This window comes from Hylobates moloch, unplaced genomic scaffold (genome assembly GCF_009828535.3).
Source record: "Hylobates moloch isolate HMO894 unplaced genomic scaffold, HMol_V3 SCAFFOLD_20, whole genome shotgun sequence".
In the NCBI taxonomy this organism is placed as follows: Eukaryota; Metazoa; Chordata; class Mammalia; order Primates; family Hylobatidae; genus Hylobates; species Hylobates moloch.
Window position 1 is genome coordinate 7473036 of NW_026652295.1, and position 26396 is coordinate 7499431.

At 42.6% G+C, this 26396-nt stretch overlaps 1 protein-coding gene across 1 annotated transcript in view; it reads left to right on the plus strand.

The window, feature by feature from the left end:
* The window catches only part of BMP6 (bone morphogenetic protein 6), a 155744-nt gene that overhangs the window by 116146 nt on the left and 13202 nt on the right, over window positions 1-26396 (plus strand). Inside the window, exons 2-4 of the mRNA XM_032141146.2 lie at window positions 4053-4245; window positions 19809-19957; window positions 20655-20852. Of these exons, the coding sequence (XP_031997037.1) occupies window positions 4053-4245; window positions 19809-19957; window positions 20655-20852 (540 nt within the window). The remainder of the gene's footprint in view (window positions 1-4052; window positions 4246-19808; window positions 19958-20654; window positions 20853-26396) is intronic.

Below are 26396 nucleotides of genomic sequence, written 5' to 3' on the forward strand. Positions count from 1 at the left end.
CCGTGGCTTTGGCTATTTTGAATAGATTGTCTCACCTAATCTTTAGAAATGTTATTATTTCAATTTAACTGATACTGAAACTTTAATATAACTTTAACTCAGCATCATATAGGTAAGAAAAAAGCTAGAATTCAACACCAGTGTCTCAGTTTGACATGTCACCAACACTCTTAACTACGACTTAAGTGTGACTGCATCTGGCCCCATCATCAGTAAGCCAAATGCTAATGGGTATAAAGTAGGTACTGAGGGCTGAATTTGGAACTCGGCCCTCTCCCTTTCTCTCCCATTCATATTTCTTGAACTGTCTGGCATTTGAGGAGTCTTGACTCATATAGCTTGAATTGCTGAGCTCATTGGAAACATTACTGTTTTACCATTGTGGTGTTCAAGTGCACATACAGGCAGTAACCTAATTGTATTTATTTCTTATATCCTTATGAGACATTAGCAAACAAGCTGTGTACATTCAATCGCAGGCAAAAGAGTCGGGGGGAATGGAGGAGTTCTGAGCAAACTTCAGTGATCAGTGGCTGAGGTATCATGAGGAGAGTGAGGAAGGTGGTACAGCTTTGAGCTAAGAGGCACAGGAGCAGCTTAGAAGACCAGACGGTAATGGGATGGGTGTGAGAGCTTAAAAGGTTGTGGGTGGCAATCAGAGACTCGTGGATGGCACTAAGGAAGCCGTGCATCTTTTCTAAGAAGGATAAAGGAAAAGTTCAGAGTACTTCATGATAATGTTGTTTTGGTAGAGGAAAAATTGGAAAATCCACATATGAGGCAATGGGTTCTATTTTACATTGTAATAAAATGAATGCTTTGATCTGTGCTTCTGTTTTCTCATTTTTAGATTTTTTATCTCCTCACATCTTCAAATCTGTGAGCATTTGCCAAGATTCTTCCTTAGTCGTGCATATTGCCTCCTAGCATTGCACAATCCTTATCCTTAAAAGTTGCATGCAATTTATCCCCTTCCTGGCATGGTCAGACTTCCCTTCTCTCTCCTTCCTCCTCTTGTCCTCCCATCCCCCTTTCCCTTGTTGTGTTAGTTGCCTATTACCATGTGACAAATCCCCCAAAACATAGTGGTTTAAAACAACAATGAGTTACCATCTCTCACAGTCTTGTGGAATGACCAGGTTCAACTAGGTGGTTCTTCAAGGTCTCTTGTGCAGCTGCAGCCAGGTGGTGGCTGGGGCTGAGTCATGCAAAGGACTTCCAAGATGGCATCTTCATAACACTTCTGGTGCCTCAGCTGAGGTGCTTGGGGACAGGCTGGACAGTTTGTGTGTTCTGTCTCTCTCTTCTCCCACCCACCCCCCATCTCTGTTCTCCTCTCCCATCCCTCTGTGTAGCTTCTCTACATGGCTGGCTTGGGCTTCCTCACAACATGGGTTTCAGGGTAGTCACACTTCTTAGACGACAGCTGTCTTTCCTCAGACAAGCATTCCAAGAAGTCTAAGTGGAAGGAAGTTCAAAGCTTATGACCCAGCCTTGGAAGTCACTCAGCACCACTTTTGAAGACTTTCGTTCTGTTGGTCCAAAACAGGTCATAGAGCCAGCCACAGAGCCAGCTCAGAGCCACCCAAAGGGAGCAGACCACCCACGGGCATGGATGCTGGGAGATGTGGTTTATTGGGGATGGCATACCTCTCAAAAGACCAGCTACCACATTTCTCCTTTATTAAAAATGTCTGTCCCTTTCTCTGCTCCTTATAACTGAAATATCTTAAAGTTACTGACTGACATCTTATTTCTTATATTTTTTCTAAGAAAGTTTATTGAAAGACTTCTTTGAAGAATTCTTACACATGCTCTCCAGCGAATCTTAAAATATTATTTTCATTTAGTAATATTACAATTAGGCTTCCAAAAAGCTCTATAGAGAAAAGCTGTGTGACTGTTTTTTAGAAAGTCTCTTTGGAAAATCAGATTTGATTCACTTTTTAACCAACGATGATAACATATCAAACTTAAAAGGCAGATCGGTTTTAGGGAAAAGTGATACACCGTCCTGTGTGGGTGTCCTTGGGTGAACTTCCTAACAATATTGCTTTTCATGCGTAGCCACTAATTAGAAAACCTGCTCTCTTGTTGGGGCTAAACGGTGGTTTACTTTTCTGGTTGGACTTCTTTTGCTTATATTCAAACTTTTACAGAAGCCAAAGCTCATTCTTTTTTAACAACCTCAAAATAAGAACTCGAATCTAAAAAATGTTGTGTAATTACATGGCAGTTTCAGAAATTCTTTTTAAAAAATCTTGTACCTATAGATGGCTTAACTTGGCTTCTGCAAATGCCATTGAGGACTTAGATTCTTCTGGGGAGTTAGCTTTTTTTCTTTTCTTTTCTTCTTTTCTTTTTTTTTTTTTTAAGAAGCTAAATCTCCAAAGCTTTTCTCTGGTAATTATGAAAAACAACATGTGTAAGAGAAAGTGGGAAGTTGGAGGTGGCTAATAATTGATATTTTTTCTACCCACAAACCTTGGGAAAACTCTGCTATATGTATTAATTTGCTCATGAGATTTCACTTTGGTTGCCATTAAGGAAAAACGAACAGGAACAGCAAGGCGGAACTGTTTCCTGACTCTGGGGAAAAGAGTCAAGGGTTTATGGTGGGAAACAGAGCACTCTTTTTTCCTTTTACAGCAATTAGAAGTGAGGCATCTGAGGTTTGATATCACTTTTCTCACACAGGACTTTGTATAGACATCTAAAATCTGACTGAAAAATCATCAGTAATTGCAATTTCTCATTTGTCTTCATGCAGGAAAAAGATTTTATTTTAAAAATGTATTTTTTCTAGCTTCATTGTGGTGTAGTTGGCAGATATTGTATGTATTCAAGGCGTACAATGTGATTTGATATACTAATACATATACATTATGACATGATTACCACTATCAAGCTAATTAATGTGTTTATCACCTCACAGAGACATGGCTTTATTTTTTCGTGGTGAGATTGTCCCAGCTCCTGGTAACCTCCATTCTATTTTCTGCTTCTGTGAGTTCCATTTTTTTAGATTCTGCATATAAGTGAGGTCGTGCAGTGATTGTCTTTTTGTGCTTTGCTTATTTCACTTCACATAACATCCTCCAGGTTCATCCATGTTGCAAGTGGCAGAATCTCCCTCTTTTTTAAGGCCAAATACAAATGCATTTATGCACATACCACATTTTCTTCATTCATCTTTCAGTGCACAATAGGTTGATTCCATATTAAAAAAGCCTTTTAGAGTCTATCCTTTCCCCCAGTTTTTTTTTTTTTTCTCCAATGTAAACCATGAGAAAATAGCAGTGGCTCTGTTGGTGATTTCCTTCCACATCTTCGTGGCATCTACATGCAGATTAAATTGGGGTTCCAGCAACTTCCTGGTGTGGAGAGTCCCCCCACTGCTCAGAGTCGTGGGGCCTTCAGGATCTACCAGTAGGAGGAAGGCATAAACATTTCCACTAAACAGGCAAAATGTGAAGACCCTTTACACTTCAGGCCCAGGCAAAATGCTTTGCCCACCCTGCTTCCCTACCCTCAGCCATCCCCACCAATGTTCGGCTCAGGGCTGCCCTTGGTTTATGTCAACTGCTGATGGTGACACGTGAACCAGCCTGAAGGAGGGAAGAGTAGCTGGGAGGAGAGGGGGCCAGGAGGACATAATGGGGCCAGGATGGGCAGACGGGTTCTTCTTCATTGCTTCATTAATTCTCACACCTTTTCCTGTGAAGTCAATTCTTCCCATTTTTGCAGATGAGAAAACTTTAAGCCAAGAGTTTTCATAACTTGCTCTCATGCAAATTCATTCAAATAAGTATAAAAACAGAAGTATTTAAACTAAATAAAATCTAAGAATTTTGCTTAATCTTGGGTAACATGAAGGATTTTCATCTCCTCCTCATGGGCCAGCCAGTGGTCTGTTCACTACCCGATCCCCCTAGTAAGCCGTGGGTAACTGGTAATCCATCTATGAAGTCAAACGGGGAAACTGGTGAGGTAAGCCCCTGGCACTTAGTCAAGTAACAATAGTTGTCAATCTCTCTTGTTTAATCTTATAGTGGAGTACGACAAGGAGTTCTCCCCTCGTCAGCGACACCACAAAGAGTTCAAGTTCAACTTATCCCAGATTCCTGAGGGTGAGGCGGTGACGGCTGCAGAATTCCGCATCTACAAGGACTGTGTTATGGGGAGTTTTAAAAACCAAACTTTTCTTATCAGCATTTATCAAGTCTTACAGGAGCATCAGCACAGGTATGAAGGCTCGAGAAAGCCCCCAAGGTGGGGCTGGCCCCCGTTTCCCACCTTCTGTCATGACAATAGCCCCAACCATGTCTGTGCAGGGTGACCTGGAGTTCAGGGGCAGCATGTGAGTACGATGAGGTGGGTGTTCTAAATGGGAGTGTTTAGCTGGTGAGATCTTTTGCTATTTGATTTTCCAAATAGCTATCTTTTCCTAAGAAAGCTAGTGAATGTATTTATTATAAGCATCTTTTGTGATCAGATAACTCCATAATTTATTAGGGATAAAATGTTCCCAGTATTGTTTAGTCCTCATTTTGAATGATAGGCGAGGGTGGCTGAAATAAATTCATACATTAAAATTATATGATGCTTGTAAGTGATAATAATTCCAGTGAATACAAGGCTGTGTATTTGTGCACATAAGATACACATACACACATGTATCTTTGAGTAAGCTTGTGTGTGATGTATTTACTTTTTATCATTAGGGTACAAGGGAGCAGTAGACTTTTTCCATGTCTATATTACTCTTGTTTCCTAAAACAAGGCCAGACCATTTTACAAAAGAACTGCAGTGAAGCATGTGCATGGAGCTGCCTAGCAATACAGAAAAACTTCCGTGGAACAATTGCCGGAGGACTGGAAGGGCTGAGGGATGAAGTTTTAGAGTCGTTAGTATAGAAGAAGCCAATACACAGAAGCCAATGACCTCGAATTTTGCTTAGTATTTAGGGGTCAGTGAGAATCAAGGTCTTTATGCACAGTAGATTAGTATTACCATGTAGTTCTTAGTGTGTACAAGGTGGAAATTAAGCAGGTGATATGACGGTCTGGCAATTATATGGCAGCTACAAGGATAAAAATGAAGGGAAGTGAAGAGAAGGGAACTGCACGCTTCCAGACTCCGAAAGGGATTTGTCAGTTTTGGTTTTATAAACCAAGTCCAGGTTCCCACTTTTGGTCTTGTGAGTCTATTGATTTCCCAAGAATTTCCAAAGGCTTAAGAATGACTTTGGTTTTTCCTGAATGTATTGATCTGTGTGTGGGTCTGTCACAAATACACGCAGTGAACTCATAAGGAACATTAATTTGCCCTGTGAAAGGTTCATTTTTGTTTTGAAAGCACCGCCAGCATCCAGCCCTTGTGCATATTTAGGTCTGTAATGGGGAAACACAGAAGGAGGAAGGACAGATGCCATGCTTCGGGACATTTCATGGTATGAACGTACATGCTGATGGTTGTAGGTAATTCATAGCTGGGAGAGCTAAATAATGAGTAAAATATATCCATTGTGGTATCTTTATAATGGGCCACAATTTTGGAACAAAAGGGAAGTGTTCTGATATCTGATTCTCACTCCTAAGTAAAAATATATTCAGTGGCTATACTACTGAGGGCCTCTTTTGAAAAATACATTTTTTGTTGCTAGATTTTTGTCTGTTGATACTTCAGAGATAATTGGTATTCACTGACTCTTTGGAACTGTTTTAGCCATTGATTTTCAATCTGCCTAATTATTTCATTATATTTCTCTGGTTAGAATAACCTACTGGCATCTTTCTGGCTCAGAAATGTATTGGGAATACATGTTTTTCTCTGTCCTGCAGGAAAACCTTTATAGTGAAAACCCTAGGCTGCGAGTTAAGTGACTATGGCATCTTAAAAAATTGTTATTTTTTTAAAAAAGAGAGAGAGAAAGTTAGCAGAACATTTGTAAGGTTTATACTGAACTCTAGCCAAAAAAGAACAGCTGCCCTGTGCTTAGGATGGTGGTGTCATACTTCCTCGAGGCCGGCAGTGAGTTTGGAAAATAAAATCCTGAATGGTCCCAACCTTTGATGACTCTCTATCAAAGCAGAGAGTTGTAGTTTCTTTGCCTTCTAGGATGGGAGCATTTGGCACCCGCGTGTGGTTCGTTGTTGTGCATAGGAGAGGGGAAATTCTGGGAGAACTGGGAGAGTTTCATGCTTTTGAAGGGCTCCAGTTTGGCCAGGAAGAGATTTTCTTTTCTTATCTGTGGGCCAGGAGCCCAGGCCTCCTGCTGCCTCCTAGTGTTCTTCCAGAGGCCTCCAGATTCAGCTGCAGGACTCCTTCCGGGGGAAGGTTTGATCTCCCCATCTGTACCGTCTTGGAGTGTCTTGGCTGAAAACAATTCTCCAGGCTTGTGAAGAAATGTATTTGTCCAATCTGTGTCTAAGTGAAATTTGTAGTAGTTGATGGATTAACTCCATTTAACAAGTGTTTGTGTTGCAAAATAGTTGGCCTCCTTGAAAAATTAAAAACAGAGTCAGGGTTTTAAATGCTGAGTCACACACTCAGCTGGGGTGGCAGAAGTTATGTGTCGGCCTTCTGATATTAAAGACAGTTAGGAAGCCTGACCCAGGGAGGGTCAGGGAAGATTCTTGCAAGATGAGCTTTTGCTGTGAACTCTGCACAAACATGTTCCTTTGACTGAAAAGAAATCACGGGACCAGGTAAGTTTAAAAAGAAAAAAGGTGGCTACTTGAATAGATGGTGCTTTTAGTAAGAACAAGCAAACACTTGATACTTTACTCAAAAGTTGAGAATAAGCCCTTAGATGGAGTCTAAGTCATGGAAGATTTGATTGAAGCAACTCATAGACTGGAATGGAATCAGCAACCTAATAGGGAAACAGTTTTTGCAAAAATTACATTGGTGAGGGAAATCTGACTTGACTGACTCCATCTTGCTTCTTCTTGGCTAAATTGCTCTTGCTTATTCTTGTGCAGAGGCCATACTGGTCCATTCCTTGAACTGATCCCCTACATGTTTAAAAATTGAAACTGTATTTGTAAAGAGGTCACAAGTTTCGAATTATGGTAGGGGGTCGGGCTTTGCTAAAGAACAGGCATAAACAGTGACCTGCCATTGATCAGCTTGCTTGTCTATAAGTTGCTGACTGCCCCAGAATCATTTAACTGGGGCTCATAAAGTGTATAACTTCCCCAACTACACCTATAGATAAACATCACTATTGTGAAAGCTAAAGAACTTGTCTTTGAGATATTTTTCAGAGTTAGCATTTCGGCAGACCACAAGATGCGACCTGGTCCTGAGATTCCTTCCTAGGAACTGACTCAGCTATGTGAAGACAGTTTTAGACACCCCTGTGATTTCATCCTCGGTCAGTCAGTGATTTCAGTTCCCCAGCTCCCTGCCTGTCAAAGTACCCTAAAAACCCTAGCCTCCAAATTCTCAGGGAGGCATATTTGAGAAATATCTCCTGTCGTACTAGTTGGCTGGCCCTATGATTATTAACCTCTTTCTTTGCTGTAATACCTGCTGTTTTCAGTGCATTGGCTTTTCTGGGCAGTGAGCAAGAAGAACCCATCAGGCTGCAACAATAGTCTGCATCGTTAAGTTTGAGTAGCACACGATGCCTTTGCGCCTTATTTATTTTTAGAAGTTTACTTCATGGTATTGCGTGGTGTTTAAAAGATGACTTTGGTGTTAAAATTTGGTGTTACAAATCATTGTGTCCTTGTGATGATGCAGGTAAAAAAAAAATTGCATTTATATAGTAGTTACAGTTTGGAAAAGGCCTTCTCTTATATTTTCTCATTAGGGTTTTACCATGACCCTATCAGATAGACAGGGCAGGCATGTTATCTTTGAGAGAACAAAGTGTGGCACATACGAATTTTGCGAAGACCAAATAATTCCTAAACTGTTGTCTGCTATGCTTCCTCTAAAAGTCACTTCGATGATGTGGGTACAGTCTCAAGATAAAGATGAAGTACTGGAAAGAGGTAAGCAACTTCCTTATGACACATCCTCACACCTCCATTTTCCTTAGGTTTGAAGCAGACATCCCAAGGATGCTTCTGTTTGAATGGCAAATGTTTTCATAGGTAGTGAAGACCTGTGTCTGTTAGCATTCAGACTCTGGTACTTTGATGTCTAAGGCCTTCCCGCAGAAAGCCTTTGCAAAACTTTGTTGATCTCTTGATCAACCACTGGTCTATTAACAGCTTTCCTAGAGGAGGGAATAGAGGGGAAGAAAGACTGGAATAAATTTACACAAAAGTATTATATATTTGTCAGTTTACTTCTTTACTATTTTTTCTGTATTGGATACATACTAAGCTGACTTCACACCGGGAGTATAGACTGCTTTGAATGACTTCTCACCTTTCATAGTCACGCGTCGTAGCATCACGAGTACATGCTTTTCACAACATGCACTCATGATCTTTGTTCTGTAGCACCTTTATATTAATAGTGACATTTTGAGGTCTTTAGAGAATATCATTTTCTTCTATGTTTTTTACTTGGTTAAAGGCATACTTTTACTGTTGTAATTGAATTTTGTATACCTAGAAGTCAAAGAGCATCTCTTGAAAGCCAACCAGAAATTGCAACAGACACGTTCAATATCTGAATCATGGTCCTGTTTGGTCCATGAATCGGCCACACTTTTCTCTGCTAGTTTTGAAATTCTGTGTTCTGCTCTCTCTGTTTTGGCATTTGCGTTGCTTGGCAGTGATGGTCTGTCTTCTGTTTGTGTGATAACTTTTCTTCTCCATGTTCTATCATGGTACAGTCTTTTGGGAGACATTTGAAGAAATACCAAATTTAAAATTTATGTTCCATTTAACCAATATCCCAGGTTACTCCTCTGTTTAGAAATAGACAAGGATTTTTTTTGTCATTTGATTTTAGAGTTTGGTTTTATATATTCATCTTAACTTCAGAATCCTTAGGATTTGAAGAAATGCATCTTAAAATCAAGGAGGGAAATGCTGCTCTATAGTTGGTTTTCATGTGTTTAATGCATTTTTATTGAAGTTAAAGCTACATGTAAAATTTACCATCTTTACCATTTTTAAGTGTATAGTTCAGTGGTAATAAATTTATGTTCTTTTCTTCCCCCTTCATCCCTCCCTCCTCACTAAAACAGGAAGATTTCCTCAGGCAAGCACAGAAGGCTGCTGCTGGAGTCTCCAGGAACAATCCCAGACTGAATTATTGCTTTAATTTTTGACAGAATTCACAAAATCTTACCTATTTTACAGATAGAATATAATTGTCCCAGGAGAGAAAAGGGTAAAAACACATTTTCCAGAGTTTTTAGTTCGATACTGCACTCTGAACCATTCACAGAGATCGGGCACACAGGAATAAGCAGGGGAATGAAGATGAGTTCAGATTTGCACATTTGAGTCATGGCATGAGTACCCGAGATGATGAGAGATGTAGAAGTTTTGAGCTCAGCAGAATAAGCTAAACTACAGTAGGAGATTTTTGAGACCATAGGTGAGCCACTGAAGTAGGTTACGTAGACCAGATGTGTAAGAATAGAAAACCTAATTGACCCTGTACCATTTATTGAAAATACGATCTTCTTCTCATGTGCTTTAGTGGCACCTTTCTCATAAATTAGGTGACTATATATGTGTGAGTCCATTTTTTGGATCTTTATTCTGTTCCATGGGTTAATTTTTCTCTTCTCGCACCAATACTCCACTGTCTTAATTCCTTCAGTTTTATTATAAGGCTTGATATCTGATGTGTAACCTCAAAATTGTTCTTGAGACTTTCTTGGCTATTACTGGCCCTTCACATTCCCATATAAATTTTAAAATCAGTTTGTTTCCACAAAAAATAAAAACAAACTTGCTGGGCTTCTGATTGGAATTGCATTATATCTAGAGATCAATTTGGGGAGGATTTACATCTCATCGATAATGAGTGTTTCAGTTCAAGAATGTGGTATTTACTTAGGCCTTCTTTAATAACTCTCGGTAATATAGTTTTTTGTATGTCTTGAACATTTTTATTAGATTAATTTTAGGTATTGAAGTTTTTGATGCTGTTATAAATGGTATTATTCGTTTTTTAAAAATTTAGTGCCAAATTGGTATAGCATACCATTGATTTTTATTTGTATCCAGCAACCTTGCAAGTTTACATGTTAATTCGAATAGTTTTTCTGCATGGCCTTTTGGAATTTCTGTGAATATAATCTATAAATATTAGTTTTATTTTTTCCTTTTCAATTCTATTTTTTATTTCTCTTTTTCTTGTTTTATTGTGCTGGCTAGGACATCCAGTACAATGTTGAAATTGTTCAGATTTCTGTCAGATTTTTTAATCTCAGATAAAGTTTTAATATTTCATCATTAAGAATGATGATTGCTCTAAATATTTTTGTAGATGACTCTTTAGTAGATAAAGGCAATTCTTCTGTATTTCTAGTTTTCTAAGAATTTTTTACAATTAGGAATGGGCATGGATTTATCAAATGTTTTTTCTGAATTTTGGGACAATCATAATTTTTCTCCTTTATAATGTTACATGTCTGCCATATTAAATGACTTTAAATGTTAAACTAACCTCATATCCCTGGAACAAGTTCAACTTGTGATTTATTATTCTTTTTATATAAGGCTGGATTCAAAGACCATATCTGATAACTTTGCTATCTGGATCACCTGTGGGTCTATTTCCGTTATCTGTTTGTTCCCTTAATTTTTCCTTATTTGGTTTTATTTCCTGGCAGGCCTGCTAATTTTCCATTTATGAAATTCTGGACATTATTTAAGAAAAAAGTTCTAGATAATGTTATCTCCTTCCAGACTAGATTCAGTGTTCTTCTGTAAGGCAGACAAAATATGGCCAAATCACCTTTTTCTTTTTGTTCCAGGTTAGGCAGGGTTTAAGGATGTATTAAGGTTTGTTTCTGGTTTTCCCTTTCTCCTAGAGTTTAGCCCTTTCAGCTGAAAGTCTAGGATGCTGAGCACAGTGGCTCACATCTATAAATTCAGCACTTTGAGAGGCCAAGGTGGGAGGATTGCCTGAGCCTAGGAGTTCAAGACTGGCCTGGGAAACATAAGGAGACCTTGTCTCTACAAAAATAAAATAAAAAAAAAAATTAGCCAGGCACGGTAGCTCATGCCTTTAGTCCCAGCTACTCAGGAGGCTGAGGTGGGAGGATTGCTTGAGCGTGGGAGGTCGAGGCTGCAGTGAGCTATGATTGCACCACTGCACTCTATCCTGGGCAACAAAGCAAGAACTTGTCTCAAAAGTTTTTTTTTAATTTTAAAAATCTTTAAAAAAATAAAAAAACCAAGAAAGTCTGGAATGTTTACAAGAGCCCCTCTTCCTTGGTGGACTCTGCACTCGATTTTTTACCTCCTCAGCACTGGGAGACTGCCAAACCCTCTGCTTTGCTTTTGAGCCTCTAAACAGTTTCTTTCTACTTGTTTTCTCAACTCCTCGTCCCATATAAACACAGCTTAATATCTGGCAAATACCTCAACTGGAAATGTTGGAGTTCAAGGAGGCCAGGACTTCTTGAAGAGCCAGAGTCCTAGAGGAAAGAGACTACATAGAAGTGACCCAAGCTTCTATGAAATCACTTTTATGAGCTCATTTCCATGCAGCCCCCTTTTTTTCTGGGACTTTAGCTCTTCTCACGCACTAGCTGCCTTGAATTTTGATTTTCTCCCCAGCCAGTGATACTGCGTTAAGCTCTAGGCCACTACGACTTGCTGCTTGGTGTCTGTGCCTCATACTAGAAATTACCAAATGCCCTGAAAGGAAAAGGCAGCAGCAAACACAAGGCTCACCTTAATGCATTTCCTTTTTCCCTGAGGTCTTGACCCATCTAGTGTTGCCTTGCTTGGTTGCTCTAAGAGCACTTCAAACAAGTTCGTTTTTTAGTTAATTCAGTTTTTTTAAAGTGGGAATGTTAGTTTGATACATCATGACCAGAAGCTTAAGTCTTTGAAGTATAGTATGTTTTATCATTTTCATTTGGAAATCTTTTTAATGAATCCCAACAAATGTCGACATTTGATTCAGTAATGAAATGGCATAGTCCTGGAAACAAGATCTGGACCCGATAGATGATCCAGTTCCAGGATGATGGAGGACAGTGGTTTCTTGAGAAAAGCATTACCTGTGGACTGATCGCTCTATAAAATCTGTTGGATTTTCAGTGTTGCCTGCTGAACTGAAGACAAAAGTTCACCCTTTTTTAGATACCTGAGACGGGTTTCTTTTTTGAAGAGAAGGGCAAATTTGAGAAAGCCAGGATGGGAGAACACTATTATAGTTTGGGCAGAAGAAAACCAAAGCCTTTTATCCCTGTGCCCAGCCACACCTTTTTCTCTTTCTGTGTCTGGCTTTCACAGGTATGATCCCTAGGGACTCCTGAAATCTTACTGCTGAGTTGATAATCTCTGGCTCCCTCTGTGTGGGCCTTGAGAGGCAAGCAGTGAGCTTTTCAGTATTTGTTCCTTTGCCCCTGAAAAAGGGATAATACAAGTGACCCATGGTTCAGGTTATGTAACTGGTTAGTTTCATCTTCCTAGTCAAGGGCATATGACTTATACCTAGAACGGTCTACTTGGGGAGGAAAAAAAAAAAAAAAAGACTGCTCAAGGAGCCATCAGACCTTCTTGTTCCTCAGCCTATGTTCTGTTCTTGCTAAGGCACAGGGTAGAAGAGAATGTTGTGGAGAGGAATTAAAGTTACAAAGAATCATATACCCTCAAAAGAATTCTAAAACATTTTATGCTGGCAGGAAGAGCCAGTGGGTGGTGGGCAGGAGACGCTGTTCTTTGGGAACTGCTTATCTACTTGGTTAACATGAAGAGAAAGGAAAATAGGTTTTTATTTCTGGAAACTATGCCTTATGTATTTATCATTCATGCCTAGAAACAGATCACTTTGGTTACGTGCGTCTCCATACTATGTTGTCCAGCTTTGTGGGCGGCAGGCCATGTCAGTGGTTAAGATTACTTTGTAAACCCATAAATAGGCACATCTACTATGTACCCATAAAAACTAAAAATAAAAACTTTTTTAACTTCGTAAAACATCTTTTTTAAAAAAAAAAAAATCAATAGCACTTTTACTATTTCATTTCCCCACCTTGGACAGGAATGTGGAAATGTAGGATTGGTGATGAGAACTAAAACATGTAAGATTTGCATGTCACATGTTTACAAGGTAGCGGGGGCTGGGTGCAGTGGCTCATGCCTGTGATCCCAGCACTTTGGGAGGCTGGAGCAGGCGGGTCATTTGAGGTCAGAAGCTTAAAACCAGCCTGACCAACATGGTGAACCCCCGTCTCTACTAAAATACAAAACTTAGCCAGGCATGTTAGCACCTGTAATCTCAGCTACTCAGGAGGCTGAGGCAGGAGAATCACTTGAACCCAGGAGGCGGAGGTTGCAGTGAACCGAGATCATGCCACTGCACTCCAGCCTGGGCGACAGAGCAAGACTCCCTCTCAAAACTAAAGAAATACAAACTAACTAAATAAAAATAACAGGTGGCAAACTCCACACTTGATCACTTAGTGAAGGTTAGAGTATACCCCAGTGTATGGAAGGAAGCATTGTTGCGTTTATGTGGCCAAAGAGAACAGTCTGGGTAGCCGTCAATTTGTATAAAGTTACCATCCTCTGTATGTCCCTCTTACCCTGCCTTGGACATACAGAACCAAGACTTCTAATAACACTGATACTTTGGACTGGATCTTACCTGCAATTCTGTTTATTAGCCTAATTCGATGACTCCCTGAGGGTTATGGCAATCCATAAGACACACGGACTTGTGGAGCAGCCTATATTTGGTTTGCACTGTTTTAGGGAGAGAGGAGCAAGAAATCTTGAGAGCAGATAGCTTTCAACTCTTAAGTTCACAAAACAGGCACAGGTAATACTGCTCATATTGCATGGAGCGGTAGTCTGGCTTTGGGTCCTTGGCTCACAAAGTGTGGTTCTTAGACCAGCAGCATCAGCATCATGAGGGAACCTGTTAGAAATGCAGATTCTCAGGACCCTCCCCAAGCTTACTGAGTCAGAAGCCCCAGGGGTGAGGGGCAGCAATCCGTGTGTTAAGCCCCCCAGGGGATTCTGATGCAGGCTACACTTGGGAACCACTGATAAAAGAGCATGTACAACACATGAGCCAAACTGCGTACGTTCAAATTCCAGCTCTGCACTTGCTGGCTCTGTGACCACATGCAAGCCACTTAATCTCAATCTCTTTTTTTTTTTTGAGATGAGTTGTGCTCTGTCGCTCAGGCTGGGGTGCAGCAGCACAATCTCAGCTCACTGCAACCTGCACCTCCCAGGCTCAAGAGATCCTCCCACCTCAGCCCATGCCCAGCTAAATTTTTTATTTTTTATAGAGGCAGAGTTCTGCCATGTTGCCCAGGCTGGTCTCGAACCCCTGGGCTCAAGCGATCTATCTGCCTCAGCCTCCCAAAATGCTGGGATTACAGGCCTGAGCCACCATGCCCTGCCCACTTAATCTCTTAGTGCCTCAGTTTCTTCATCTATAAACCTGTAATAGCATTAATAGTATTTACCTCATATGATTGTTATGAGGCATTAATATATGTAAGAGCACTTAGAACAGTCACATAGTAAACACCGTGTTAGGGTTTGTTATGTTAATATTCTAACAGCAAAGTGATTTATATTGGTTTTTTAAAGATGAAATAGCCCCTACAGAGTCAAGGTGCATTTGATATTTGAAACATCTCTTCATACCATGCTAGCCATTGGGTGAAAATTGAGTAATATCAAAGACTGTAAAAAAAAATAAAAATGCAACTGTAGCCAAATAATGTTCATTCATCTTTGTTACTCAAATTTGTATCTGTACATGTATGCAGCAGTTTACTCTTGTTTGTAGTACTCTATTTTCAAATATATGATGCCTTTTCTATCTTTCTAATGGTCAAAGTTTAAACATAATCTATATTGTACCTTATGTAAGGAAAAAGTAAAAAGCATGAGCTTGACTCCTTAATTTTCTAAAATGAAAATGGATTGTTTTTACTTTTTCATTCTATTTGAAAAATGAATTTTTCTTATTGCAGCAAGTCAGCAATACAAAAAAAAAATGTTGCTTTGTATTTTAATTTAACATCAAGTCCAGACATACAAATGCAAAGGAATGTGTTATGGAGAAATAAAAAACAAGACCACAGAGTCACCTTACTGAGTATTTCATAAGTCTGCTTATTTTGAATATATAAATGCCAGTTTATCAAGCATTTTTCTAGCAAAACGGTTAGTAGTAAACACTGTTGTACTTTGACTCCAGCATTGTGACCTTGGTGGGTGTGTGGTTTGTCAGGAAAGGGTCAAAGCCTGTCCACCAGGAGCTCAGGCACCTCCTGCCCTTCTCCGAGGCAAAGGAGAGAAAGACCTGCTGTATTTTGACAATGGTGCTCTCTGTCTCTCAGCCCAGTCAGTGGTGTATCACTGATGTGGGCATGTGCCTTGGAGGCTGTGTGATGGGAGTGATATGCAGGGATAAATCTTGCCCACAAACACCAGTTCTACTAGTCTTTGTGAGTGGCTTTCTGATTCATCAACTCTAATGCCAGGGTGAATTTTTGAAATTTTCCAGAAATATCTTATTAGCTGTATTAATTTGTTAAGAACCTCATTTTCCCAGGATGACCACAACATGAGGAATGTCATGCTCTGAGGTTGGAAAAACATTGAGAAGAATAACAGTTACATCCTTGAAGATCAGAAGCGTATTCATCATGCAAATGTAGGGTCTGAGTTAGTTGAGAACAAAATAGTCAGTAACTGCATTCAAAATTATCTTCCCTTGTTTCAAGATTTTCTTTCGTGGTTTGCCAGCTTCAGAGTATGTCACCTCAATAGGAAGGTCCAAATAATCTAGGCACGGTGATGATTTTGGCCTAGTCTCTAGGATTCTTTATCAGTGACACACATTTTAGGTGAGTACATCTCTTCTCAACTCTGCTGAAGTGAGATTTAGAAGGGAAAGCTTATTTTTCACGTGGCAAAATCAGATGCATCTTCTTTGAGGCTACACTTTTACAGTCCGCACACTAGGAAGGCCAAGTATCCCTGAGGAAACATTAGTGGATGCGGGTCAGACCAGAACCGTTTTAGTGATTTGTCATCAATAGCATCTCTTCAATATCTGAGTTGTTGGAAGCTTTGAGGGTGAACCCGTGAAGTTGTCTCTAAAAGCTTCATTCCTTTTTCAAGTTCCTCTCCCTGGTGGGGTGAACACATTCGTGATGTTCTCATGCTGGACACAGCATATTCTGCTTGGAAGGAGCAGAGGACGATTGGGAGTGTCACTGGGGCTCCACCACAATGTCACCATCTACAACTGACACCAGCCATCTCGGGCGCCTTCCTGCACGCACTCTCATACCTACCTGACCCTTATCGGGGAGGCCCACTGGTGATGGATTTATTTATTTAGACAGGGTCTGTCGCCCAGGCTGGAGTGCAGAGGTACGATCATGGCTCACTGCAGCCTCCACTTCCTCGGACTCAGGTGATTCTCTCGCCTCAGCTTCCCGAGTAGTTGGGACTACAGGAGTGCACTACCATGCCTGGCAGATTTTTGTATTTTTTTGTAGAGGCAGGGTTTCGCCATGTTTCCCAGGCTGGTCTCAAATTCCTGGCCTCTGGCAATCCTCCCACCTCAGCCTCGCAAAGTTCTAGTATTACAGGCATGAGCCACAACACCCAGCCTTCCCAACTGGTGATTTTTAACCTGTGCCTGTCCTGTGTATCTTATTGTATTTTCTGTATCCAGCTGACTTTAGCATTTGTATGTGGTAGATTTTGGTCCCTTACTTTATTCTGAGCCCTTGGACAGTACTTTCAGCCTCTGCCCTGTCTGCTTCATGACTCTACTTTTTAGATATGTGATGGCTAAGGACCTGGGCTCTGATTAAATTCCATTTGCCCCACTTAACAGCCATGTGACCTTGAGACCCTCTCTGGGGGCTCAGCTGTAGAAGAGACGACATAGGTCTTGCCTTTTCTGGCTGTCCTGAGGAATAAAGGCTGTTGACACAGTCAGTATTCGCTGTTCCTCTATCCCACTTGGCCCAATTATCTGAAGTCCATGCTCTGCCTCACTTCCCTTCCACAGGCCCTGAGCACCCTAGATCTAAACATTGACGTCCAAGCCTTCCTCGCCGCCGTAGGACCACAGAGAGTTTTCATCTTTCGATGCTCAGCCACTAGACTGCACTTGTTGACCTCACAAGCTTCTTAAGCAGTGAGAACAGGCAGTGTTCTCATTGTACGATTAGAGAAGTGTGTCACAGAACAACGCAAACTCATGGGGCCCCAGAGTGACTCGGTAGCAGAGTCGGGATGGAAACTGGGGTCCCCACATCCACGAATCCGCACTGACCCTGTAGGTGCAATTGCTGCATGTCATGACAGGTAATCCTCATCTTCTGCCTTTGCCCCAAGTTTAACTTTTGATTCATGTTCTGCCTCTTTAATTCATTCCTTCTCTTTCTGCTCTTCTGTTTTCCTCCTCCTCCTCGGATGATGTGCATCTCTCATTCCCCACATTATCTTGGATGAGGCTGCCATTTTCTTTATCACAAACCCTGATCTTTAAAATAAAAGCTCATTCTGCCAGCTGTGCTACCCTCACGCTTTGAACTGTATTTCTGTGTATGCTTATTATAACTCTTTAAAATGTAGGTGCCTAATCTAGTCGTCAGAGGTAACTCGGCATGCGCTCATGGCCCCGCCTTGAGGACAGCCTCACCCTCGAGATTCCCAGCGGGTCTTGATGCTAGAGAGGGCCAGCCACATTCTGCCCGGGCCACCGATGTGTGCTGTGCTTCCTCTGGGACCGGGGCTACTTTCCCACAGTGCTGTCTACACTGTCTGTGTTATTGCTGGATGAGGGTCTTCTGTGACCTTCCAGAACAGAATTGATGTCCTCTTACATCTGACTTCAAAGCCTTGGCCTTCCAATCTCTGCTTGTTGTTTTCCATGGACACCCCCCTCCCCGATCTCCCTCCTCACAGTTGTTACCTCAGTGATGGGGGGTAATTTGTCAACAGGGGGTGTGACGCATCCACATCGGAGGGAGCTTTCAACTGGGCAGGCCAGAATGTGGCCTCCCGCAGACTGTTAAGCAGCTGAGTAAACGACTTTTAGCTGTGCCTACTGTTTATCCTTGGAAAAGACGACAATAGAGTTCTCTTCTCACTTTAAGTGGCCATGGAGGCAGGAGAAACTGTTCGCTCCTCCTCTGAGAAATCTAACCATTTGAACTTGATGTTTCACTGGCCTCATAAGAATTTGATGGATTAGAGATGAAGTTCATTCATTCATCACAGGTTGTCTTTGGTAATCATCTCAATGAGACAGTATGTTATTATGGAAAGCTCTTTGAATCCAAAACTAGGTCCTGTTTTTTCACTTATTAGCTTGAGATCTTGACCACATGATGGTAGCCTCGTGTCTGAGTCTCAGGTTCCCCAGCTGTAAGTGGAGACCGTGACACTCTGCCTGGCTTTTAGGATTGGTGTAAGGACCAAACAGAGAAGTAGATGAAAGCACTTTGTAACTTATGTAAATGTGTGCTCATCTTAAACTTAGTATTTAATTTTAGTCATTTTTCTCTCTCTGTAAGATATTGCAGCAAAATATTTCCAAATACCAGGAGCTTTAAGTCTTTCCATGGCCAAAATACAGCCTTCCCTGTCATGGGAATCCCAGGCCATCTCATTCTAGTGGCTGTGGGATGGATACGCGGATTCAGATTGTCCCTAAAACACACAAAGATGACCATCCCCTGGCACTGACCTATCATAAAATGCAGGTGAGCAGAAGGAGACCCTCACACTGTCATCCCACAGCCCCTAGATTATGTTAGTTAAAAAGCTGTGAAAAATGTCAGAGTCTTCCCTGCGGGGCCTAATGGAAGGAATGGATTCTCTGATTTTGTCTCAGAGAACCCCAGCCATAGCTTACTGCTGTGCTGGGATGAACTTTAAAATCACTCAGCATCCACCCTTGGCTACACAGTCCATATGGGGAAGGACTGGATACTCACTGCAGACCGACCATTCAGAGGCCTTAACTAAAATAGTAGATGATTACTTAGGGATGTGATGTGGCTTCTTGCTTCTCTTTATTTCATAGGAACAAACGAGAAGATTTTCAGTCCCAATTGCAAAACAAGAAAAAACGAGCAAAGCCCAATTTGTAAATGCTCATACGGATCCTGATTTTTATCTTTTCTCAAACCTGTTTCTCGCTGTCTCCTACTTTCCCTGTTTTTAGAGCTTATTAGCCATAAAGTAAGCTAGTCACTAACAGTATCATAAACAAATTTTTAAAACATAATAGAAGTATTAAAATGTAAATGCCACTGCACTACAGCCTAGGTGACAGTGAGACCCAGTCTCAAAAAAAAAAAGTTTTTAAAATAATCGTTTATTTGTAATTTATCCTAATTCGCAAAAAGATCTGTCATAAGCAGCACTAGCAAGATCTTTGGTAAAGTTGAGAGGGTCTGCCTGTGTCCAGGTGAAAGCTGATTTCTATGAAGTGCCTTATCAGGTGTACCTGTCTCCTAATTGTGTCATGCCTGTGTCCTGGGTGGTACCACGCCTTTCAGAGCTACGGCAGGTCACTGTGCTTGTGCCTCACTGGTAGATGTGATCTGACTCGGGCATTTTTTATCCTGACGCTGAGACAGGAAAGAGTGGGAAGGAGCTTCGGGCAGTGCGCTATTCACCAGGCCATTTTTTGTTTCTTTCAGAGACTCTGACCTGTGTTTGTTGGACACCCGTGTAGTGTGGGCCTCAGAAGAAGGCTGGCTGGAATTTGACATCACGGCCACTAGCAATCTGTGGGTTGTGACTCCGCAGCATAACATGGGGCTTCAGCTGAGCGTGGTGACAAGGAATGGTAAGTTATTATCCGCAACCCTCCAACGTCCAGCAAGTCATCAGTTTCACGCATTTCCCTTACAGCAGTTGTGTTAGAACCATGGGCGACAGTCAAGTCCTCAGCTTCAGGAGGGCCTCATTTGCTGATCCCCTGTGACTTGCATTGAGAACCAAAACCTTTCCCGGAGGCCTCCTAGAAAGGAATTGAAAACAGGCTTGGGCACCTTGGAGACAGGAGAGTGGTAATGTTTCCAAGAGGATGGCGACAGGAGGACAGCTTTCCTAGGCAGAGGCAGGTTGCGGGGGATAAGGCGAGTAAGAGAGAGGCAGGTGCATCTGTTTAAATCCTGATGGATGAACAGGTTTGCAGTACCCGCTCCTCCTGCAGCACCAGAGCCAGCAGCTTGAGGTCCCCACTGCTGATCTGCCCACCAGGGAGGGCAGAGTAACTGCAGATTTGTAATCTAGCAGAAACAGGAGAGCCCAGGAGTTCATGCCACTCCTTCATGTGATTCTGAAACTTTGAAAGAAGTGCTTTGATTCTGCCAAAAGGTGCCATCCCATGGGTGCCAGCCAAGGTTTGGGGATACATGATCTGCTTCACACTCATTTTAATTATTAGCACTTGGGAAACTAGGAAGTATCCCTTAAGTGTTGTAGCTACAGGAATAAGTTTCTGTGGAATAAAGAGATGCATGCTTTGATTTGCATTAAAGGAGTCCACGTCCACCCCCGAGCCGCGGGTCTGGTGGGCAGAGACGGCCCTTACGACAAGCAGCCCTTCATGGTGGCTTTTTTCAAAGTGAGTGAGGTCCACGTGCGCGCCACCAGGTCAGCCTCCAGCCGGCGTCGGCAACAGAGTCGCAATCGCTCTACCCAGTCCCAGGACGTGGCGCGGGTCTCCAGTGCTTCAGGTGGGTTTGTGGGGAGCCTGTGTTTCCAGAAAGCCTTGTTGGCCTCAGAACAAAAGTTGTGTCCACAGTCTCAGATGCTGAGCAGCTTCTGCACAGCAAATCCAAAGGCACGTAGGCATCATATGCATGATGGTACCTTGTACAGTCGCAGAACATCTACATGGGTTCTGAGGGCCCTCAGCGTGGAACACTTGTTACCTGAAGACTCAGGCTGCAGGCATCGTGACTGCCTGTTGATCCAGACAAGCATCTTTTTGTTTGGTTACATTTCTCCAGCTCTTTTTTAAATTCCCATCAAAACCCTGGCAGCACCTAGATTCTTTTTTCTAGTTGGGTTATGTTGGGGGGTTATGATGTGCAAGCGAACTTGGTACACTTGTGTAATATGAACTTGTATTCGTCAGTGCTCTTGGCTGGAAGGGAAGGAAGGTCAACTCAGCCCTCTAGGATGGATTTCATTGGCTCACTTAACGGAGAGGTTCAGCGGTTCTATTTTTTTTTTTTTTTGAGACGGAGTCTCCCTGTGTCGCCCAGGCTGGAGTGCAGTGGCACAATCTCGGCTCACTGCAAGCTCCGCCTCCTGGGTTCATGCCATTCTTGTGCCTCCGCCCCCTGAGTAGCTGGAACTACAAGTGCCTGCCACCACGCCTGTCTAATTTTTTGTATTTTTAGTAGAGACGGGGTTTCACCATGTTGACCAGGATGGTCTCAATCTCCTGACCTCGTGATCCGCCCGCCTTGGCCTCCCAAGGTGCTGGGATTACAGGTGTGAGCCACTGCCCCTGGCCAGGGTTCTATCTTTAGGCATGGCTGGATCCGTGGGCTCAGATGATAATCAGGAATCTCTCTCTTTTTCTGTTTTTCTATTTTTCTTTGTTGGTGGAATTCTTAGTAAAACTATCTCTATATGGTGGCCAGGAAGGCAACCAGTGGTTCCAGGATTTTGTTACCCTTGGCAACCTCAACCTCAGACAGAGCCCTTCTTCAGCAGAAATCCAGGGCACGACTCCGGTTGGCTTGGCTGGGGTTGCATCCCCCACCCTGAAGCACACTGCTGGGTGGGGAGTGCTCTGATTGGCCAGACCTGAACTGTGTGCTTACCCGGGAGCTAAGGAATAAGGGGAGTCCCATTCTGCTCAAAACAGACACATTCAAAGGGCAAGAGAGAAACCAGCTCTACTGCCTGAGTGTCAGCTGAGTGCTCCTTCAGCAATGTTCTCCCTGGCTGGGTGCAGTGGCTCACGCCTATAATCCTCACACTTTGGGAGGCTGAGGTGGGCGGATTACTTGAAGTTGGGAGTTTGAGACCAGCCTGGCCAACATGGTGAAACCCCATCCCTACTAAAAATACAAAAAATTAGCTGCGTGTGGTAGCATGTGCCTGTAATCCCAGCTACTGGGGAGGCTGAAGCAGGAGAATCACTTGAACCCAGGAGGCGGAGGTTGCGGTGAGCCGAGATTATGCCACCGCACTCCAGCCTGAGCGACAGAGCCAGACTCCATCGCAAAAAAAAAAAAGAAAAAAAAAGTTCTCCCCAGTGTGTTTTTAGGAAGTGGCATGGAAGTCCACCCATGGAAGCCCAGAGGAAGGGAGAGTGGATGTTCCCTCCCCACAGCTAGTTAGGATGGAACGGAAACCCAGACACTTCTGACTCTAATGCTAGTGCTTGCAAATTCTGGGGTCCTTTGGCTACTTAAATAGCTTGAGAATCAACCATAAAGGCGAAGATCGGCAGTGGGATTTGCAGTCAGAGAACTTGTTTCCCTGGTTGCTACCCTGTGATTTTGGACACATTTAATCTGTTTCAGCTTCCGTTGACTCATCTGTAAGATGGGGATGCTGAATGCCTTGCAGATTTGCTGGAATTAAATGAAAAGCATCAAAATCTGGCTCATAATAGCACTCAAAGATTATTTATATGCCATTGTAGGAAGTAGGTTCTCAGGGCATATGTTGGGATCCCTGGAAAACAAGGAAAATAATTCTGGAATATGCATCAATTCTTCCAGGTAATTGTACAGAAATGTCATTTTTGGTGGCCAGAGTTAATGCAACTTCCCAAAGTACCTATTTTTTCTTTGGGAAGCATTGTCTCCGTTTTGGGTTCCGACTTAAGTAAACTGTCTATTTTACCAGTAACTTGGATGTGGAGCTTGAGGATCCACCACCCAGTGTGATGTGACATTTTGCTTCTTGTCATCCTGGTGTTTCTTGGAAGCGTTGCTCACAGCATGGGTGTTCCTGTATTCACTAGAAACAGTCCGGGTTGGGGTTTTTGGAAAAGAGAAGAAATGCTTGCTTTCCTTTATTCACTCAGAGGCAGCCTGCTGCATAGAGTTAATAATCTCAGTGTTTTCCTTCGGGCTATGATGATGAAGTCTGCCAGTGGTAGGCTTCAATTTATTAATGAACTGTGGTCAGTTTGGTACTGGGACCTCAGACATAGAGGCATCTCTTGAAATGTTGATTGCTTTTTAAAATTAAAATTTCACTTGATTGTATTCAGCACCCCCCCACCCAATGCACACACTAATGCTTTTAAATTGAGAAAAGATGTTGTGTCTGATTTTGATTTTAGCAATATCAACCAATTATTATTTTCCAAGTCCCTTTCAACTTTTTTTCAATTTGATGAGTTTAAATTAAATATGGATATTCAAGTTGATCTAAGTGGTAATAGGTGCAAATATCTCTGTTTTTCCGTGCTCTCCCCCCGCCCACCTCCCAAGCCAGTACTTCCAAATTTGCTTTGTCCCTTTCAACGGTACAAAAACAAAAGGGTTCATACCAAATCTCTCTGGCCTCACCTATTTAAAGGCCCCCAAGAAAGAATGACGATGAAGGACGCTCCCTCCTTCTCATTCTCTTCAAAGATCCTCTAAGTGATCTGGGAAATTGCTCATGTCTGGCCCACCGAAGCGCTTCTTTATGTTTTTGGCTCTTTCTTCCTTATCTATTCTTCCATTAATGGGAGTGGACATGCTGAGGAAGAGATTCCTCTCCCAGAAAAGATTTCCAGAGAGATGGCCTGCTAGCCGGAGCAATGGGCTGTCTGGTGTTCCTCTCCTTTGGGGTCTCTGTGAGGCCAGATGTTGCTGGGCCTTCATGAACCAGGTAGATGTTACAGTAACAGAAAAGTGGTGTACTCTGGCGTGACTGCAGGCAGACTTTCTGCTTGTAAATCTTTTGGAAGTTGGAAGGAAAAGATTGTGTTGTCTCTGCCGCCCCCTTCTTCCGTGGCGTGCTCCCAGGGAGTTGATAGTTCTCCACCAAAACAACCACCACCAGAAGCAGCCCACCAGGGATCGTCCTACATCTGGGTAAAGAAGTTAGCATTCATTCATCAAATTGCCTGTCATCAGGGTGAAACGTGGCAAGGAAATAAGAGGCTATTTTTGGAATTGAGCTGTCTATGCCTGAGACGGCAAGACTAGTGCACAGCAGGGGAGAGGCCAGGAGCCCCACCACCCACCAAAATCTACTCAAACATTTGTACTTGGCTTTCGAGCTGGACTTTCCAAACATGTGCACTGGATAGTGGTTTGGACCGACGTCTCCCTGGATGGCTTTCACTTGCCCTTGCTTCTCTGCAGCTGGCTGCTCTAAGTGAAGGCTGGATGTTGGCTCTGTTACACTTCTCCAGGGGCTTGGATAGCCTCTGCATGGTATCATTTATTGTTTTTACACGTGTTTGACTAGTCCTGGTCCTAGCCTTCCTTGCCCCATTGGGGATTTTCACCAATCTACCAATTCTTTTTCAGCCTCCATTTCTTACCAGCCTGCTGCTCTTGAAACTCCTGTCCTCAGGTTGTGTAGCTCCAGTTTGGTGGTCTCCTTCGACTTGTAATCATTCACCCTCTTTTATGGTAGCTCTCCCTTGGGGTTCACTATTTTATCTTCTGGGGGACTGTGATACCACTTGGCCAATCCATGACAAGGTCTGTGAACAAATGGCCTTGAAGTTCCATTGGGTGATTATAAATTTTCATTTGGCTAATTTTCCAGGATCTTTCCAAGACCTCTTTTGAGAGGGTGTAGCTAAAGCAATTTCAAGTCAGCTGGTAAGTCTGAAGTCTACTCTGCTGCTGCTGCTGCTGTGAGGCAGAATTGGTCTTTGTTTTGATAGATGACAGTTTGGAAACATTATCTGCACTTTAATGATTCATGTGAAGTTGGAGTAGTCTCTTTCAGTCTTGATGTTTATGTTGTCACTATCCAGCTCTGCCAACCATCTATGACCCAGCAGCCTCTTGAGACCCTGTCTGTCCTTTGGAATGAGTCTGCCATTGCACCAGTGCCACCTGTTAGCATTTCTTTTTCGTTTGTTTGTTTTTGAGACAGTTTCACTCTTATTGGCCAGGCTGGAGTGCAGTGGTGCCATCTCATGTCAGGGCAACCTCCTCCTCCTGGGTTCAAGCGATTCTCCTGCCTCAGCCTCCCAAGTAGCTGGGATCACAGGTGTGCAACACCACTCCTGGATAATTTTGTATTTTTAGTAGAGACGGAGTTTCACCATGTTGGTCAGGCTGGTCTCGAACTCCTGACCTCAAGTGATCCACCTGCCTCGGCCTCCCAAAGTGTTGGGATTACAGGTATGAGCCACTGCGCCCGGCCAGCATTTCTTAGAGTAAGTTCTCCTTCGCTTCTTTTCCCACCCACCCAAACATGTATCTTTAAGGACCTTGGGGGGATATGTGGCTCTAGTACATTCAGGGATACTGCTGACCTTCTTCTTGATAGTTTATATCTTCTGTCCTTTAAGCTTCCTGGTTGGGACCATTCAGTAGGCTTTTCAGCATAAAGTAACCAGGATTCATCTCTCGCAAAACAACTGTTTGAATAGTTTATTATAACTGTGCAATCTTTTGCTGTACATTTCAAGGAAATCCAGTCCAGACTGGGGGTCTCATTGTTACAGTGTCCTCACTACTTGACCATTGGCTTCCATGGGTTGGGGATAGCCAGAGCTGACTGGGTCAGTCCACCATGGACATTCAAAGCTTGGGAAGAATAGACACAGCTCAGGACTGTGAACTAGCAGTTTCTAGTTCTCCAGGAAAGTTGGGAATTGTGATTTGTCGTTGTGACCTTAAAGTTTTAGGGCCTGCAGCTTGGCTTGCAGATGTCTTGGTTAAGTAGAGTTTGGTTGAGGGCTTCCTATAGGAAATCAAACCTTAAATCTCCATAGACATGGAGGACAGGCATGGCAAATAGTGATCTAAAAGTTAGAATCACCAAAAAATAAAGTTAGAATCAAAAGCTTCACTTCTGTCATGCTCAACTCTTGTTCGAGGATAATGGCTATCAAAGAGTGAAACAGATTGCAAAGTTCCCTTCTACCTCCTCCCAAGGTTCACTCCTTGCAAATGGCAACAATTCTAAAAGGCAATAAGAAGAGGCTTATGCAGGTACCATGAGATGCCTAAGTCATTCCCAATCATTGCCAACCTGGGAGGGCACTGGGGCCAGGAGACTCAGTCTAGGAAGTGGCAGAGGGTATAGAAGGTGCTTAGAGCACAGGGGGTCTCAGAGCTGGGTCTTTA